The 20,447-nt window shown below is 41.1% G+C and overlaps 1 protein-coding gene across 1 annotated transcript; it reads right to left on the bottom strand.

The window, feature by feature from the left end:
• Positions 1-945: 945 nt before the first annotated feature.
• Positions 946-19,943, bottom strand: LOC103301152 (zinc finger protein 791-like). Its single transcript, XM_054717405.1, has 4 exons — positions 19,836-19,943; positions 5,976-6,102; positions 5,025-5,097; positions 946-4,195 (listed from the first exon to the last, which is right to left on the bottom strand). Exons 1-4 carry the CDS (start codon positions 19,836-19,838, stop codon positions 2,557-2,559), a joined length of 1,842 nt encoding a protein of 613 aa, XP_054573380.1. The 5' UTR covers positions 19,839-19,943; the 3' UTR covers positions 946-2,556.
• Between the last annotated feature and the right edge of the window lie 504 nt (positions 19,944-20,447).

The raw sequence follows: 20,447 nt of genomic DNA on the forward strand, positions 1-20,447 counted from the left end.
CTGGTGTTCAATAAATACATAATGTCTATATTATATACACTGTCCAATTGATCTGACAGGAAATATAATAAATCCATACAAACAGCACCCATCATTCTCTAATTAACATCTGCAAGTGAATGGGAAAATGCCTCCTGAAGTCAAATAATTTCATTTTCACCATTAATAACTACATTCCTATATCTCTTGTTTTGCCCATACCATATCTCTTCTCTCTTCTTTTGTGATAATGACTCTACTTTCGTTCGGGACCCACCATCTACCTCTGCATTAAGTCTCAATGGGAACATCTTTCAATACTCTTCCCCCTCCTCTGGCCTAGGGGTGGTCATGGGACTAAAGAGATCTGGGCAATTCAACTGTGTGGGCAGTAAAGCCAAGGGAGATCCTGGTTAACAGGGATCCATTCCAGGGCAGACCCTGACAGGACTTGAGCTGCCCTTGTTGGGTCCTTTCAGAGGCCTGTGTTCATCTGCCCCATTTCAGAGAAATGCCTGCCTTCCTTAAGTTAGACAGAGTTGGTTTCACTGCTTGCAAACAATTAACTTCAACTAAAAAGCCTTCACCTTTTTGAAGTCATTGAAGTATCTGGGCCCATGACATGGCAGGTCATTTTTAGCTTTTTACTGAATGGTAGGATTCATATCCACAAAATACCAAAGCAGGCAACTTGCTCAGATTGACAGTGATTTCGCTATGTAACTGTTGGTGAAACAGATTTCTAGGATTGTACTCATTGTAAAGCTAAAAGCTACAGATCCAAGAACTCTGTGGTAGCTTAGCATCAACCAAGAAGCATTTACTAAAAAAAAAAAAGAACCATTTACTGCATGCATTTTTCTAAGTCTCCCAATTTACTTATTCATTTTATTTTCATACATTGTCAGTTCATGAATCCCACCCATAAAAACTTAAGAGACAATCAAATTGTCTTTAAAGTTTATTCTCTAGAAGATATACTGTTTAAAAATATATTTTTATTGATTTCAGAGAGGAAGGGAGAGGGAGAAAGAGATAGAAACATCAACGATGAGAATCATTGATCAGCTGTCTCCTGCAAGCCCCCTACTTGAGCCTGCAACCTGGGCATGTGCCCATGAACGGAATTAAACCTTGTACCCTCCGTCCCCAGGCCAACACTCTATCCTCTGAGCCAAAAAACTGGCTAGGGCCAAATTGTCTTTAAATATGAGTCTCAAATCTACTTCCAGGTAAAAATTGAGTAATTTTTAGTCTCACTAGGAATTGCTTGGTCATTAGTTACTCGATTAATTTAACAATGGTAACTGTTTACCATCAAAGCTCTTGTAGGGCTGGAACTGTGTTTCATGTCTTGCCTGATGGAGCTCATTCAGTGATAAGATCACATTAGTATTTCTATTTATTAATCCAAATTAGTGCTTTAATGTCTCTCAACTTGGCATTTTTCAAGGTCACTTATTTTATTTCATGACAGTAGGGTAACTCAGTTAATTCTAGGTACAAATATGTTTCCCCTAAATATGTTGTAATATACTTAAGATTTTTTGCAATTATGCTATCACTCCGTACATTGTAAAATAAGGCACTATATTCCAGTAATCTGCTTTGAATCCATCTAAGAAAGGAGACTCAAAAATTCTTGCATTCCTAACATGTGTGCCTAAATTCAAAACATCCCTTTGTGTTTCTTCATTCAGTTTCCTTGTGATGATAGCCATAGGTCTGCCCGTAGGATTCTGGTGGCTGGCCTGATTGTTGCAGCCGCTCCAAGTCCCACAGGCCTTCTGAGCCAAGGCAGAGGACCTTCAAAGAAAGCAGATTCGCCCCAGGTGCCCAGTGGGATAGAGCAGAGCCCAGCGGATGGGCGCCCAGGATGCACACAGAGCCAGGACTGTGAGGCCAGGTGCACGGCAGGTGAAGCGCTCAGTTACCAGAGCAGATGCGCACTGCATTTGGGCTGGGTACCTCCCTGGGATCTGGCACCTGCTCAGCCACCACCCAGCAGCCCATCCCAGTGGGGACCCAGGAAAATAAGGCCGAAGCCAGTGTGTCAGGGACCCCACCCCACCCTGGTGCCTCCTAGTACAACTCCACACCCGGGACCGGCCCCTCTCATGAGGCTTCTTTCTATTACTTCTTTTATGTCTTCCAAGATGTGTGAGACAATTGAAAGTTTTCTCACATTGCTTACATTCATAAGGTTTTTCCCCTCTATGTGTTCTTTCTTCCATGCTTTCTAAGAGACTTGGGAAAACTGAAAGCTTTACTGCATTCCTTACATTCATAGAGCTTGTCTCCACTTTGTGTGCTTAATGTCTGGGTGTGTGCAAGAAGCAATTAATTGATGTTTCTCTTACAGCAATATTGCTGTCTTTCTGACTTCCACTATCTCAATGGAAAAATATCCTCAAGTGAGGATAAAAAAAAAGAACTAGAATACTCAAAGGCTTTTCTACAATCTTTACAATAGGGCTTATTTTCAGTATTAGTTCATTGTGATTTGTCTACACTATAAATGTTTATGTGAATTCGAAGGGAACTGGGATGAATAAAGGATTTCACCCATTGCTTACATTAATAGTGTTTTTCCTTATTATGAGTTCTTTTATGACGTTTGAAGGAACTTGGATCAGAGAAAGCTTTACCACAATGGTTACATTCATAGGGTTTTTCCCCAGTATGAATTCTTTCATGAATTCTAAGATACATGGAAAGACTGAAAGCCTTACCACATTGCTTGCATACATAGGGTTTTACCCCACTATTTCCAGTGTGTTCTTCCATGTGTGTTCTTTCATGCCTTCGACGGGACTGTGGATAACTGAAGGCTTTTCCACAATGCTTACATTCATAGGGTTTTACCCCACTATGAATTATTTCATGATCTTGGAGAGAAGATGGATAATCAAAACTTTTACCACAATGCTTACATGCATAGGGTCTTACCCCAGTATGAGTTCTTTCATGACGATGGAGGGCACCTCGATCACAGAAAGCTTTGCCACAATGCTGACATTTATAGGGTTTTTCCCCAGTATGAATGCTTTCATGACGTCGGAGGGAAGTTCGATTAGATAAAACTTTATCACAATGCTCACATTTATAGAGTTTTCGCCCAGTATGAGTGCTTTTATGATGTCGGAGGGCATCTAGATCACAGAAAGCTCTACCACAATGCTCACATTTATAGGGTTTTTCCCCAGTATGAATGCTTTTATGAAGATGGAGGGAAGTTCGATTAGATAAAACTTTATCACAATGCTGACATTTATGGGGTTTTTGTCCAGTATGAATGCTTTTATGACGTTGCAGGGCACCTAGATCAGAGAAAGCTCTGCCACAATGCTGACATTTATAGGGCTTTTCCTTAATATGAATTCTTTCATGACGTTGGAGGGAAGCTCGACAAGATAAATTTTTACCACATTGCTTACATTCAAAGAGTTTTTCACCAGTATGAATTCTTTTATGCATTCTAAGTAAAGAGGGATAAAGAAATGTTTTACCACATTCCTTACATTCATGAGGCTGCTTTCCGAAATGTCTTATTTTATGTTTTCTAAGAGAGCTGCGCCAATTGAAGACTTTGCCACATTGCTTACATTCATAAGGTTTCTTGCCAGTATGTGTACTTTCATGATTTCTAAGAGAAGTGGAACTGAAAGCTTTTCCAGATTTCTGACATTGATAGGGCTTTTTTCCACTGTGTCTTCTTTCATTTTCTCCAGAGTTCTTGGGAGACCTGAAAGCATTGCTACATTGCTTACTTTGATATGGTTCCTGTCCACTATGAGTATTTTTGTGAACTTTAGAGTAAATGAGACGACTAAAGCCTTTCCCACACCCATATAGTTTTCCAGCAATATGTGTCCTTTCATGATTTCTATGGGAAGTTGAATAGTGGAAAGCTTTTGCACTGGGGCTGCCTTCATGTCTTCGAATATGTTGGTGATGCTTGAAAGCTTCCTCAGGTTCCTTACATTTATAAGGGTTTTCTTCATATTCTTGACACAGGTGTAGTTTGGGTCCAATGTGAGAGCTCAGGTAGTTATTCAAGGATAAATAACCCATGAAGATTTGCCTACACAACCTGGATTTAGGTTGTTTTATTTCAGTAGGAGTTTCCTTCTTTTCATTATGATTTGGAATCTGGCTGAAGTTTTTTCTGGATTCACTACCATCCTTCTTTGTACAGAGTGTCTCTACTGTATGACTGTTGTAAAAATCAGAAGCATATTATTAATACTTGGTTAATTATTTAATATTTATTAATAATATGACAATGACATTTTTACTGTTTTCAAGAAAAGTGTGGTGTTTCTGTACATTCTGATTTTTGAAAGTGGATATCCTAAAACCTCTGAAATAGTCTGGATCATAGATATTATGAAAACACTTATATTCATTAATGGTACTTCTGTATATTGTTTCCAAGTGTAATTATTTTTTTATACACTAAACATTAGGTCATATTTTAGAAAAAAACATTTAGAGATAATTCTAAGAACCAATATATTTAAAACTGGGCTGATGCAATTGGATTACCTGTTTTTAAGATTGTTTTGTGGACCGGGCCCATGTGGCTCACTGGTTCAGCATGGACCCACGCACCAGGGATTGATGGTTCAATTCCCTGAAAGGGAACATGGCCCGACTATAGACTTATTAACCCCAGAAAAGGGCATGCAGGAGGCAGCTAATTGATGTTTCTATCTCTCCCTCTCACCTCCACAATCTAAAATTAATAAAATTTTAGTACCATCGGCATAGGTCAGTGGTTGAGTGCCAACCTCTGAACCAGGAGGTCACAGTTCGATTCCCAGTCAGGGCACATGCCCAGGTTCTGGGCTTGATTCCAAGTGAGGGGCATGCAGGAGGCAGGTGTCAATAATTCTGTCTCATCACTGATGTTTGTCTCTCTTTCACCCTCTCCCTACCTATCTGAAATAAATTAAAAAATATTAAATAAAAAAATAAGTATATAAAAACATTTAAAAACAACAAAGATGCTCTTAATGCTTTCTCATGTCAATGTAACTCACCTATGATTCATCCCATGATTTATATACTGATCTTCACTATCATGGTCTTCACATTTTTCTTCTGAAATACACACTAGAAAGAACATTATAAACTATTAAAGAATATTAAAAATGGTTAGATTTTAGGGACACAATGAGCTGTGATCATTCCTAGTTTAATTACCAATGTACTCCCTTTCCATATTTCAGTTCTTGAAACGGCATTGATGAGCAAGCAACACTATTTTTCCAATTGACTAAATAAGTAACAAATTGTTGCAGGCCAGAGTAGCTCAGTGGTTGATGGTCAACCAATGAGCCAGGAGGTCACAGGTCAATTCCCAGTAGGACCAGTTTGCAATCTAGATCCCTAGTGCCAGTGAGGAGGCTAAAAGGCTAATTCCAATGTAACCCTGATATTTTGAGGGGGTTGGGGGAACAAGCAATATGAATCAATGCCAGCAAGCTCAGTGTACATTCTTGATAATCTATAATTAAGTCACTACCTCTCACAGAAACTGGTTTTGAGGAACCTGTTACAGAGGCCATAAAACTGTGAACAGTGCACTGCCCCAGAGGGAGGGCTATTAACACTGGGGCCAGGCCAGATCATTAGATATAGCCTGGAGACCCCCAACACCTGGGGGCTTCTTAAAAAGTCTACGAAAAAGACCAGAAGCATAATCCATATTTGTGGGACAAAGACCCCAGAAAGATATAAAAGAGAAGCCCCCTGCATATTACTTTACTCAGATTTGGAAAGTTATTCCCTGAGTCCGCCGGCATAAATAAACAGTGTCACTCCTTTTCTTTAAATCGTTGCTTAGCTTTTCTCTGGTCTTTTGCAACATGAGGCTCACAGGAGATAGCCAATTAGTGACTCTCTCACATCATTGATTTTTTTCTCTCTCTCTCCCTTCCTCTCTAAAATAAATAAAAATATATTTTAAAAAAAGAATTTGTCATAACTACCTATTGATGCCAGGTTCCAGAAGGTTTCCAACATCACATCTGTGTATAACTTCTTCTGGGTCGGATCCAGGAAAGCCCACTCCTCCATGGTGAACTCCACATTAACATCCTCAAAGGCCACTGAGTCCTAAAACATCCCACATATACATAGAGGAGAATGGGTCAGACAGACAGCACTGAGGATCTATACATAATTCATGGGAAGTTCACATAGGACATGTGGTCCCCAACATTCAGTCTATGGCATGATTTTAAGACTATTATGAATTTGCCACAATCACTTCCAGAAGAACACATGGAATTTATTTATTTATTCTTAAAATATATTTTTATTGATTTCAGAGAGAAAGGGAAAGGAAGAGAGAGATAGAATCATCAATGATGAGAATCACTGATCTGTTGCCTCCTACACACCCCGCACTGGGGAATCCAAGCCCACAACCTGGCCATGTGCCCTTCACTGAAATCAAACCTGGGACCCTTCAGTCTGCAGGCCGACACTCTATCCACTGAGCCAAACCAGCTAGGGCACACATAGAATTTATTAATATGATTTTACTGTGATCACTTCAAGTCTTCATTGTTCTCTAAAGTCAGGTTAAAGAGTACCTTGAACAACTTCTATACTAATACATTAAAATACTCCTATTTTAAGCCCATCAATTCCTTGTGAGAAAACTCATCTCCGTTATAACCACCATTTGATGCAGCAATCCATGAAGCATACTGTCATATCTGCATAAAGTTTTAATGACTATGAATACAATAAGGGCCTTGTAGCTTTCTCTTCTATACTTATCATCAAACAGGAGAGACCAGGAGGTGTGTGAAAATTCAACTTGGAACAAAATGTACCTGGCCATATTGTCCTGAAGTACTCCAGATTCTTAGAAGTAGCCAGATACACCTGAATGAATGAAAATATTCTTGTGGAGGAGTATGAATGATCATTTGTTTTTATAATATTTGTTAGTAACTCAGTTTGACCTTCTTTTCTCTCTCTCATTTCAAGGAGATAGGACGTTAGAGTTAGAGCTCAGGCATGAGCAAGACAGGACAACTTAGCCCTCTACAGAAGTCCTCTACTCATGATCATGAGGGTTACTTCATACTGATTTTTAGGACACATAGACACGTATATTGAAATCATAAGATCACACTCAAAAGAAGTCTTTCCAGTAGAATTGAACACTGTACCCGGGGCCTGGACATTGAGGAATAATTTAAGACTTGGCATGTACAAGACCCTTTATTTAAATCTGCAATATTTTCATATTGAAGTGGCACATGATTCCAAAATACATAAGGGGTGTTAGAGGTACTGAAAATATCAGGCAGAAAACTGTAAAATCTGTCTAAACACTATGTTCTCCACCTGAAATAATACAAAATAAAATTAAATGTAAACTATAATTGGAATGTAAACTATAAGTGGAAGCACATATGGTGTTTATGGAGAGGAAAAACTAAGATCATTAAAATGTTCATATTATCCAAAGCAATCTATAGATTCAATGCAATTCCTTTCAAGATACCAATGGTGTATTTCACATAACTAGAACAAATATACAAAAATTTTATATGGGACCACAAAACACCCTGAATAGCAACAGCAATCTTAAGAAAAAAGAACAAATGTGGATGAATCACACTCCCTAATACCCAATTCTACTACAAAACAGCATGGTCCTGGCGTAGAAACAGCGGAATGGAACAGAGATTTCAGAAATTAATCATCTATCTCTGCTGTTTGGGTTTGTGCCACTCAGAACCCATTTGCTGTGCTGGGTTAGTGTGAGATAAGATTCTAAGGCTAATGTCCCAGTCCACTCTTTTAGGGGTACTCATTTATTTACTGTAGGATTTTTTCTTTTTCTCTTTTTAAGATTTCTTCTTATATGTAAGATTTCATGTTGTTAGACTACTCAGAAGAAAAAAAAAGAGAGAAAGAGAGAGAGAGAGAGAGAGAGAAATAATCATTTAAACCTCCCCAAGTCTTTTTCCTAGGAGGATTCCAGCAGGCTGCAGAAATAGCACAGGGGGGGTGGGTGGGTGGGGGGAGGCCACTCCCATTTATGTAAAAACAAAACAAAGCTTTAAAGCCACTGGAGGCCAACGAGTTATCCCTGTTACAAAATTTACCAAGAAATGCCTTCAATAATATTAATTGGCTTTAAAATCTCAAAAGTTGATAAGGCAAAATAAATATAACTAAAATGAAGGGTATATGATAGAGCTTTTTCAGTGGTAATTATATATGCCTAAACATAGTTTTCCAAAGTCTTTGGTAACTTAAAACTTTGGAGTTTGCTGGATTAAATAATAAAAATTATTAAATATTTATTTTGAAATAACAGGATACTGAAATATTAATCTGAATTTGCCTCATATGAAGAATCTAGAGGATGGATTTGAATTTGTTAATGAATAAGTCTTGTATTTTATTTGAAACAGCTCTTAAAATGTGAATGTATTGCTAATCTGAGGAATGTTAATTACATGCTACCTAAAAATTAAGATTTTTAAGGGTGAAGCATTCTAACTAATTGGAAAGAAAGTATGGCTTTGGTGTAATAGAAGGCATGAGGCATGGAGATGCATTTTGAAGGGAAAAGAAAGTGGAATCTAAAGCTGGTTATTCTGAGTTATAAGGTGTCTGAAGAAAGATTTGTGAAAGTTATAGAAAGTTTGTGGAAGTTGTGGAATTTTGTGATGAGAAATGTGGAAAACAAATTGTATAAATGACACAGGCCAGTAAGCAGGAAAGGTGGAATAAGAAACTGAGATGGTTAAATAGCAATTTGGAGCCATCTAATAAATTCTATCTTCCCTAAACCAAGGACATTTAAGAGTAAATGATTTGCATTTTTACTCCCTAACCAGGGGGTATAACCAGATGGTAAACAGCTTATATCAATGTACTCAGGGAGACAGATAGCAGAAATCCAATTAGTGTCATTTGCTGACCACACCCAAGGACAAATGAAGTTAGAGAATAAACCTTATTTTGGGTAGTCCTTTTCTAGTCTGTTAAAGGGAAAAGATCTTTCCTGTTTTTTACCCAGGAAGCAAAAGTTCTATAAATTATTAAAATGGTTATATGTTGTATTAACCAGAAAGTTTCTTAAAAGCCATCTTTTAATCATGGAAACTGAAGTTTGCTAGCCTATGTTTGTGCCTAATACACTTTGATATATGAACTTTTGGTAAAATAAATTTCACAATCCTTCCAGAGTTTGAATTTTAAGAAACTTTTTCTTTAACTAGAATTGGCTTTAGATCACTACAATTGGCTCTGGAATGCCTCAAGTATTTGTTTTCTCTCTCTCATAAAGGAAAATTTTCTCCTTAAAGAAAATGGGAAGCTTTGTCAAATAATAACTATATTTGGTTTCATTTGCAGCTGTGTTATTCAAGAATATTGTGTTTTGCAGAAAGGAGAAGATTCCATGTCATTTGCAAGTATTACTGATTCTTAAACTTTTTGTGTTTCAGATATAAGAAAGCATTTTTAAAGCAATTTGGTAAATTATATATTTCTCTCCTTACCCATCCCTAGAGTATTTGGCAATTCTTAATAAATAGCAATACAGTTCTTGGCATGAATCCAATAAGACCTGTGTCCAATTGTAGCTATCCTACCTAATAATAGACAAATATGCAAATTGACCATACCTCCGACACACCCAAGCCACACCCACCAGCCAATCAGGGTGAGTATGCAAATAAACCGAACCAAGATGGCTACAGCCACCGAGAGCAAGGTTTCCCAGGCAACAGAGGGAAATAAGCCTCTAGTATCAAGATAAACTGATAATGGGCCTGCTTATAGCAGCCTTGGCTTCACCACCTTTTGCAGAACTTTGTCTATCCAGCATTCCATGGGAATCCCTTACATCCAAAAGGGCAGGCCACCATTGAACATGCCCATGGTACCCTGAAGGGTATGCTGGTAAAACAAAAAGGGGAATATAGGACTCAAAGACCCTGCTGTAATACTATCTAAAGCATTCTTTACCCTTAATTTTTTGAATCTGAATAATACTTTTCAATCCTCTGTAGAACAGTACTTTACCTCAATAACCCCATCTCAGATCCACAAGTCTTGAGGCAAAATGTGGACACTAATAACTGGATGGGACCCAATGAATTATTAACATGGAGGAGAAGATATGCATGTGTTTCAATCCCCCAGGGCTGCTGTGGTTTCCAGCTCGCCAGATTAAAACCTGCCATGGCGTGGCATGGGACCAATCCTCTTCCAGAAATGAAGAATTTGGACCTGTGGACTCTGCAGCCCCAAACTATGCACCTTCCCCGGACCCAGGTGGCCCCCAGAATAACCTGGGAAATCATGACGAAGCTGATGGCAGAGGCTGAGCAATTATTGGATCATATTCACACTCCACCCATTCCAGATAACTGAGCATTACTCTTTTTCTTATAATCTGTAAAATTGGAACTGGAGCAGTAAATGCACTTCACGGGCCCTGACATTCTGAAGCAGAAAGTTCACCACCTCCCTCTGTCTTCTTTATTCAGCAAAACAAAAAAGGTGGAGATGTTGGGAGGCACACAAGACTTGGTTGGAAAGTTTATAAAGAGGACACACTGAAAAACGAAGGCCGCCTGCCCTGTTTTTTGGAATTCTGACTTAAGGGAGTGCCAAAGGCGATGCTTCTCATTATTTCTTGACCTTTCAAAAACAAAACTGTGCATGTGCTGACACCCAGGTGTTTACAGGAATCCTTATACTTAATATTTGGATGTTCTTACTTAAAGGACATTACAAATACATGTGTCCTCCCAAAATTACTTATCCTACTAATTGTATCTAAAAGATAAACTTTATCTCAAACTGCTGTTACAATAAAAGCCTAATGAGGCAGGCAATCAAGGCTATCTGGTTCCTTTAACAGGGCAGTCCCTTAACCTCTCTTTCACAGCAAATGTTGTGTCAAAGTAATCCATAAATCCGTCGTTCAGGGTCTGCTGGTCAGCCCTGGTAATGAACCAGCAATTTCACTTTTGGTAATATATATATTTTTAAAAACCTCAAAACACCAAAGCAAAAGAAAATATGCACCCCCCGCGTTCATTGTAGCAGTATTTACAATAGCCCAGATTTGAAGGAAGTTCAAGTGCCCATCAGTAAGTGAGTGGATAAAAAAGCTACGGTACAATTCAACTGAATATTACTCAGCCATAAAAATGAAGGAAATCTGACCCTCTGTGACAACATGGATGGATACGGAGAGCATTATGCTAACTGAAGTAAACCAGTAAGAAAAAACACAAACATGATTTCATTTATATTTGGAATGTAAAGAAGAGAAATTAACAAAGTCTACAGGGACTCATAGATACAGAGAACAGACTGACAACTGTCGGAGGAGAAGGGGGTTGGGAGACTAGATGAAAAAAGGGGGAGAGATTAGGCAAAACAAACTCTTAGACTTAGACAACAGTGTGGGGTACCAGAGGGAAAGGGGAGTGTGAGGAGGTAGAAGAGGGTAAAGGGGAGTATTAAATGGTGATGGAAGGAGACTTTGGGTGGTAAACACATAATACAATGTACACATGATGTATTATAGAACTGTACATTTGAAACATATAATTTCCTAGCCAATGTCATCCCAATAGGTTTGAAAACATAAAACACACAAAAGTGATTTTCTCCAAAAAGTTGATGCTAAATTGGATCCAGCATTACATTAGAAAGATCATACACCATAACCAAGTGAGAATTATCACAGGGACGAAAGGCTGATACAATATCTGTAAACCAATAAACATAATACATAATATTTACAAATTGAAAGACAAAAATCACATAATTATATCAATTGATACAGAAAAGGCATTTGACAGAATCCAACAACCTTTCATGATAAAAACTCTCAGTAAAGTGGGAATAGAGGGATCATACCTCAACATAATAAAATCCTTATATGACAAGCCTACAGCCAACATCATACTCAATGGGCAAAAATTAAAACCATTTGCCCTAAGAACAGGAATGAGACAGGGATGCCCACTTTCACCACTCTTGTCTGACATAGTACTGGAAGTGCTAGCCATAGCAATCAGACAAGAAGAAGAAATAAAAGGCATCCAAATTGGAAAAGAAAAAGTAAAATTGTTATTATTCACAGAAGACATGATATTGTACTTAGAACGCCCGAAAGACTCCATCATAAAACTACCACACTTAATAAATGAATTTGGCAATGTAGCAGGATACAAAATTAACACCCAGAAATCTATGGTTTTTTTATTCACCAATAATGAACTCACAGAAAGAAAACTAAAAAAACAATCCCATCTACCATTGCAACATAAAAATTACGGTATTTAGGAATAAAGTTAGCTAAGGAAGTAAAGGACCTGTATTCAGAAAATCACAGGACACTAAAAAAAGAGATAGAGGAAAACATAAACAAATGGGATAATATTCAGTGTTCATGGATAGGTAGAATCAGCCTCTTTAAAATGTTCATCCTATCAAAAAACATTCTATTGATTCAATGCAATCCCTGTTAAAATACCAAAGGTATACTTCAAAGATATACCTATTCAAAAATTCATCTGGAATAAAAAAAGACCCCAAATAGCTGTAGCAATCTTGAGAAAGAAGAACAAAAATGGAGGGATCACAATACCAGATATCAAGCTATATTACAAAACCATTGTTCTCAAAACTGCCTGGTACTGACACAAGAACAGACATATAGACCAATAGAACAGAACAGAGAACCCAGAAATTGACCAAGGCCAATATGCTCAATTAATATTTTACAAAGGAGGCAAAAGCATACAATGGAGTCAAGACAGTCTCTTTAATAAATGGTGTTGGAAAACTTGGACAGATACATGCAAAAAAAAATGAAACTATACCACCAACTTACACCATACAGAGAAATAAAGTCAAAATGGATAAAGGACTTAAATGTAAGACAGGAAATCATAAAAATCTTAGAAGAAGCCATGGGCAGAAAAATAGCAGACATCTGTTGTAGAAATATCTTTACTGTTACAGCTCCTAGGGCAATGGAAACTACGGAGAAAATAAACAAATGGGACTCATTCAAAATTAAAAGCTTCTGCACAGCAAAAGAAACCATCAACAAAACAACAAGAAAGCCCACTGCATGGGAGAACATATTTGCAATAATAACCCTAAAGGTAAATGGATTAAATGCTCCAATCAAAAGGCATAGGGCAGCTGAATGGACACAAAACCATGATCCAACTATATGCTATCTACAAGAGTCCCACCTCAGAACAAAAACAGCCTGGTATTGACACAAGAACGGGTATATAGATCAAAGGAACAGAACAGAGACCCCAGAAATCGAACCAAGCCATTACGCTCAATTAATATTTGACAAAGGAAGCAAGAACATACAATGGAATCAAGAGAATCTCTTCAATAAATGGTGAGTGGAAAATTGAACAGACATATGGAAACAATGAAACTACACCACCACTAACAACATAGACAAGAATAAACTCAAAATGGGATAAAAAACTTAAAAATGTAAGTCATGAAACCATAAAAATCCTAGAAGAAATCACAGACATCAAAATCTCAGACATCTCTCCTAGCCATATGTTTATAGATACATCTCCTAGGGCAGTGGGCGGCAGACTCATTAGTCAACAGAGCCAAATGTCAACAGTACAATGATTGAAATTTCTTATGAGAGCCCAATTTTCTAAACTTAAACTTCTTCTAATGCCACTTCTTTAAAATAGACTCGCGCAGGCCATGGTATTTTGTGGAAGAGCCACATTCAAAGGGCCAAAGAGCCACATGTGGCTCGAAAGCTGCAGTTTGCCGACCATGGTCCTAGGGCAAAGGAAACAAGGAGAAAATAAACAAATGGGACTACATCAAAATAAAAAGCTCTGCACAGCAAAGAAACCATCAATAAAATGAAAAGAGAGCCCACTGTATGGGAGAACATATTTGCAATGATACATCTTATAAAGGGTTAATATAAAAAATATGTAAGGAACTCATACAACTTAACAGAAGACAAACAATCCAATTAAAAATGGGCAAAGGACTTAAATAGACATTTTTCCAAAGAGGACAAACAGATGACCAGGAGACATATGAAAAAATGCTCAAAGTCATTAATCATCCGAGAAATGCAAATCAACATGGCCAGGAGGTACCATCTCACACCTGCCAGAATGGTAACCATCAACAAAGTGCTGAGAGGATGTGGAGAAAAGAGGACCCTAGTACACTGCTGGTGGGAATGCAGATTGGTACAGCCATTATGGAAAACAGCATGGAGTTTCCTCAAAAAATTAAGTATAGATATGCCATTTGAACCAGTGATCCCACTTATAGGAATACTAGTGGCCCACTGCACAAAATTTGCGCACATTAACCCTTTGCACTCACTTTTTTCTCGATTCCTTTATTCTACTCGGGATTTAATTTTTTAAATATCCCAGATTTTACAAAGCACGGCAGTAGAATAAAAAACTAGAGTTTCTTTTCATACAAACTTATTTATTTGGATTTTTTTATATTTCAAATTATTGATAAATTCAATACAATTCGACATACGAGCTGCTACCGATGCTAACAGTGTCAAGTCACACTCGACATCCGAGTGCAAAAGGTTAAAAGGGGATTAAATAGAGGAAATAATTTAATATTGCTAATTGCCTTTTCTCTATAATAGGAGTGTCAGAGGTAAAAGAAAATTAGTAAAATGTATATGAAAACCTTCCTCCTATCAGAGTCTGGGGTGCATCCTGGGACCCAGAGTCAAGTCCCCGCCCACACACGTGCCTCAAAATCACGTGAGACCCAGACCCAGCCGGCCCCACCCCCAATGGGCTAGATCAGGCGTCCTCAAACTATGGCCCGCGGGCCACATGCGGGTGTTTTTGCCATTTTGTTTTTTTACTTCAAAATAAGATATGTGCAGTGTGCATAGAAATTTGTTCATAGTTTTTTTTTAAACTATGGTCTGGCCCTCCAACGGTCTGAGGGACAGTGGACTGGCGCCGTTTAAAAAGTTTGAGGACCCCTGCCGAAACCGGTTTGGCTCAATGGATAGAGCGTCGGCCTGCGGAATGAAAGGTCCCAGGTTCGATTCCGGTCAAGGGCATGTACATTGGTTGCAGGCACATCCCCGGTAGGGGGTGTGCAGGAGGCAGCTGGTCGATGTTTCTCTCTCATCATGTTTCTAGCTCTCTATCCCTCTCCCTTCCTCTCTGTAAAAAATCAATAAAAATATATATATAAATGTAAAAATAAAAAGTTTGAGGACCCCTGGGCTAGATCCAGACCTGGCCAGTCCCACCCTTGTCAAGCTCCGCTGGGCAGGGGACATAGCCTCAGGTCCCCTGGCCCAGTGCCAGGACGGGGGGCATGGCCTAAGGTCCCCCATCCCAGACCTGGTAAGGGGGCATGCCTTGAGGTCCCCCGTCAAGCCTCGCCAGGTGGGGAGGCGCAGCCTCAGGTCCCCCGGCCTGGTAACGGGTGGGGGGCGCAGCCTCAGGTTCCCTGGCCCGGTGCTGGGGCAGGGGGGTGCGGTCTGAGGTCTCCCGGCCTGGTGCTGGGGTGGGGGGCATGGCCTGAGTTCGCCCCAGCACCAAGCCAGGGAACCTGAGGCTGCACCCCACATCCGTTACCAGGCCGGGGGACCTGAGGCTGCACCTCCCCATCTGGCGAGGCTTGACAGGGGACCTCAGGCCATGCCCCCCAACCAGCACTGGGGGTGCAGCTTGAGGTCCCCTGTCAAGCCCCACTCAGTGGGGGGCACAGCCTGAGGTCCCCTGTCAAGCCCAGCCTGGCAGAGGGGCACAGCCTCATGTCCCCTGGCCCGGTGCTGGGGCTGGGGGTGCGGTCTGAGATCCCCCGGCCTGGTGCCCTGCCTAGCCCCACCTGGTGGGGAACTTGGGAACTTGGCCTCAGCTGTGGGTGCAGCCATCTTTGTGACAGTGACAGTCAATTAGCATATTCCCTCTTTATTAGATAGGATATCCCAAGAAAACATGAAATACCAATCAGAAACAATGTATGCACCCCTATGTTCACAGCAGCACAATTTACAATAGCTAAAATCTGGAAACAGCCCAAGTGCCCATCAGTAGATGAGTGCATAAAAAAGCTGTGGTACATTTATACCATGGAATACTTTGCAGCAGTAAAAAAGAAGAATCTCTTACCCTTTGAGACAGCACGGAGGGACCTGGGGAGTATCATGCTAAGGGAAATAAGTGAGTCAGAGAAACACAAGTATCACATGATTTCATTCATATGTGGAATCTAAGTAACAAAACAAAAAAATGATGAAAAGAGTGGATCTAGCCCTAACCGGTTGGCTCAGTGGATAGAGCGTCGGCCTGCAGACTCAAGGGTCCCAGGTTCGATTCCGGTCAAGGGCATGTACCTTGGTTGTGGGCACATCCCCAGTAGGGGTTGTGCAGGAGGCAGCTGATTGGTGTTTCTCTCTCATTGATGTTTCTAACTCTCTCTCTCTCCCCCTTCCTGTCTGTAAAAAAATCAATAAAAATATATTAAAATTAAAAAAAAGAAGTGGATCCAGATACATGGAAGCATGGAACAGAGTGCAGAATCTCAGAGGGAAGAAGGGGGAGGATAGTAATAAACCAAAGGATTGAATGCATATATGCCTAACCAATGGACACACAATAGAGAGCTGAAGACCTGGAGTGGGGGAGTGGAGGCGGGGGGTGAGGGGGAAAGGGGGAGAATGGAGAATGGGAGAGGGATGGAGATGGTTAATGGGGGGTGGGGGAGATGACATATGTAATTATTTCAACAATAAAAAATTATTTTTTTAAAAAAGGAAATGGTGCATGATTTGGAAACAGCCTAAGTGTCCATCAGCAGATGAGTGCATTCGAAAACTGTGGTATATCTACACAATGGAATACTTCGCTGCTATGAAAAAGGAACTTTTACCATTTGCAACAGCATGGATGGACCTAGAGAGCATTGTGCTAAGCGAAATAAGCCAGTCGGAGAGAGATAAATATCACATTGTGCTGTCACTCATATATGGGATATAATGAACATAAACTGATGAACCAAAATAGATCCAGAAACTAAGAAACACTGAACAGACAGTCCAACCTCAGAAAGAAGGGAGGGGAGGGGAGAGGGGTAAGAGGTCAACCAAAGGACTTATATGCATGAATATTAGCATAGCCAATGGACATGGACAAGGGGGCAGTAGGGGCTTGTCTTGGGGACAGCGGATGGGGGGGAGGTGTTAATGGGGAAAAAGGAGATATATGTACTACTTCAAACAATAAAAATAAAGAAAATGGTGCATACACACACACAGGAATATTACTGTATTATTCAGCCATTAGAAAAAGAAATTCTGCCACTTGTAACAACACATTCATGGACGTTGAGGGCAGGATGCTTTGTGAAATAAGTCAGAAAAAGAGAAATGCCATGTGTTCTCACTTATCTGTGGAACCTTTCAAAAAACAACTCCATAGATACAGAGCACAGACTGATGGTTGCTAGAGGTTCCAGGGGTGGTGTACGGGGATGTGGTGGGGGTCAAATGGATGAAAGGTGTCAAAAGGTACAAACTTCCAGTTATAAAATAAGTCATGGAAATGCAGCTTACAGCACGGTGACTGCAGTGAGTAATACTCTATTTCAGATTTGAAAGTTGCTAAGAGTAAATCTTAAAAGTTCTCATTTTAAGAAAAAAATATTCTGTAAGTCTGTATGATGACAGCTGATAACTAAACTTATTCTGATGATCACTTCACAATGCAATACATATAAACATCAAATCATTATGCTGTACACCTTAAGCTAATATAATGTTGTATGTCAATTGTAACCTAATGGAAAATAAAATCCCTTCTATAAAACAAAAATATTACAGTGAATTTGAAAAACTGCAGTCACCTAGTGACGTCATACCCATCACAATGTCATCGGGAAATGCATTGCTCAGATGCTTATGATGATGCTGGTGTAAACAAGCTTCCTGTGCGGCCAGTCCTGTGAAAGTCCAGCACATACAGTTACGGTCACTACATAGAAACCTGATGATGAGAAACTGGTTCCTGTATTTGCTATACTATCCTCTTTATCTTTGTGAGCTTTCTACTTAGTGACAGAAAACTTTGCTGTGAAGCAGTATGCTGTTTGATGCGGGCAGCAGCCTCAGAGGTCTTGTGCTGACTGTGCCTTTTGATTGCATCATTGCCTCCTGGGCTTGATAGAATCTGTGTTTTGTACATTTCCTGGCCTAAGTGTACAGTGTGATAAAGTCTACATTCGTGCACAGTAACGTCCTAGACTATAGTCAGGAAACTCATTAGTCAACAGAGCGGCAAACCGCGGCTCGAGAGCCGCAGTTTGCCAACCACTACAATCCTAAACACCATCTTCCCTTCTCTGAGTCACAGCATCTTTATCAGCTATTTGTTTTGTGGTGCTTTTCAAATGCTTAAAAACAAAATTCAGCTGAATAAATTGTGAGGTCTAATTAGCTTCATTCCCACTCACAAATCAGGCCGAATTCCATCTAGTAAATAGAATCTGAACGGCTGTTCAAAATGTAAGGCTTTTACTATTATAGGCAGAAACGAAGTGGCTTTGCAGTTTATTAGGGAAAGGATTATTAAAACAAAGGATTGCTTCAGGCAGAGTCACCCTTCCTTAGGGGAAGGAACAGCAGGAGGCTTTTAGAGGGATTAGTGTTGAACAGCAAGTTGCAGAGTGACTGGGTTAGAATTTTACTCCTGGGAGAGGTGAAACTGCAGTTACATACAGGCATGCACCCCTGAACCTGGGGAGTCCATCTTGAGGCAGTTTTGTTGTTTTCAGTTCTCTTACACACACCTGCATGGTGTAGCCTACTACACACCTAGGGGGAGTGACTAGAAATGCAGCCACTTGTTGCAGAGCTGGATCTGGGAGAAAGTGGGTGGACTTGAGAGCCTGCTCCACAAACATCAAAACTCAGGAGAAAACGGGATCCTTCTGGGGAGAAAGGAGGGTGTGGGGAGCGGTCTCGGCTTGACAAGGTCCGGAGAGGACCGCATTTTTCGAGGTGGGCTGTCTGGCACCCGCTCTCACGGCCCCCTGAGGCTTGCCAGTTTGCAGACAAAGCAAGATATTATACAATAGCCAGCACAGCGTGCAAAGAGCAAGGAAGTAAGCAGGATATTTTGGAACAAGGAAGCTAGCTACAGCCACAAGGCGGGGTGAAGGGACGGTTATGGGGAAGTTGGCTAAGTCTCGGGTCCTGTGTAAAGGTTAACAGGAAAAAGCTGTGCAAAAGTTATGAAAAATTGCTTATGCTCTCCATAATGCTATGTAAGCAGAGCTGTATAAATATGCTGTGTAAAATAAACTCTGAGCTGCAGTATTGAACTGTGAGCCCTCCTGATCCCATCTTTTGTCTGTCTTTCTTTTCTCAATCCTCACTCCCCTTTCAGGTACTGTTCGACTGAAGCCGGCAGGTACCGGCAGGAGGGACAGGGGACCCCACAGACCACAGCTCCTCCCAGGCACGAACCGCGGAGACCGGGTCACCATTGTCCCCACTGACCCTCCACGCGGTCACCGCACCAACTGCGGAGCCGCGGGGATGTGGGTGCAGAGCTGCCCAGACTCGCTCCGCAGCCGAAGGCCCTGCCGCGGGGACAAACCGGACCCCGGGTCCCGGCTGGGCCCACACTGCGAGCCCGAGGGGCCTGCGGTTTCAGCGGAGCCCCCGGGCGCCTGGGGTCCGCAGGCCCCGGACCTGACCGAGGAGAGACGGTCCCGCCCCGGCGGCTCCACCCGCCCCTCCTCTCCGTCTCCGCGCCCGGCCGCACACTCACCATTTCTGGTTTCCTGGGCCTCCTGAGTCCCGCCTGCGGCTCCCACCACCTTACAGATCACAGCTCCACAGCTGAGGACAGAATAAAAGAGATGTGATCCCAGGGAACTTCAGAGCCTTAGAGCAGAGCGTAGCCCCACCCACCTGCTCTTTAAATAGCCCCAACCACCCACGCACAGCGCAGCCCCACCCACCGGCCCCACAGCAGCTCCACCCACCTGGCACCCAGCTCAGACTACAAGACACTTCGCACCACGTGCTGCCCAGCGTCTGAGGTGCGCAGGCCTGAGCCCAAAGCAGCCACAACTCCTGTCCAGGGACATTTGCACTGAGAGGCAGCGCTGAGAGTCCCCAGGGAACAGTGGTCCTTCCTTGCAAACACACACACTGAAAAGGCACCTAATGAATCTGGCTCCATTTTGATCTTTCTTGACAACTGGAGTCTGCCGTGTGCATTTGCCAAAAAGGTGCACAGGCTCAGGGACCAGGGATGCCTTAGGGTGGTGTCCTTCCAGAACTACAGCCAGATTCCCAGAAAGAGCATTGAAACCAGAAACAAGCCATCATGTCCAGCGGGAAAAGTGACTTCTGTGTATTTAGAATGGTTACCTTC

Source organism: Eptesicus fuscus, chromosome 6, assembly GCF_027574615.1.
Source record: "Eptesicus fuscus isolate TK198812 chromosome 6, DD_ASM_mEF_20220401, whole genome shotgun sequence".
In the NCBI taxonomy this organism is placed as follows: Eukaryota; Metazoa; Chordata; class Mammalia; order Chiroptera; family Vespertilionidae; genus Eptesicus; species Eptesicus fuscus.

What these genes read in the sequence shown, in the direction of transcription:
- LOC103301152 (XM_054717405.1), bottom strand. An exon ending in CTGGAACCTGGCATCAATAG is followed by an intron (nt 5,098 to 5,975) that starts GTAGTTATGACA and finishes TGTTCTTTCTAG; the next exon opens with TGTGTATTTCAGAAGAAAAA. An exon ending in AATCATGGGATGAATCATAG is followed by an intron (nt 4,196 to 5,024) that starts GTGAGTTACATT and finishes TTTTTACAACAG; the next exon opens with TCATACAGTAGAGACACTCT.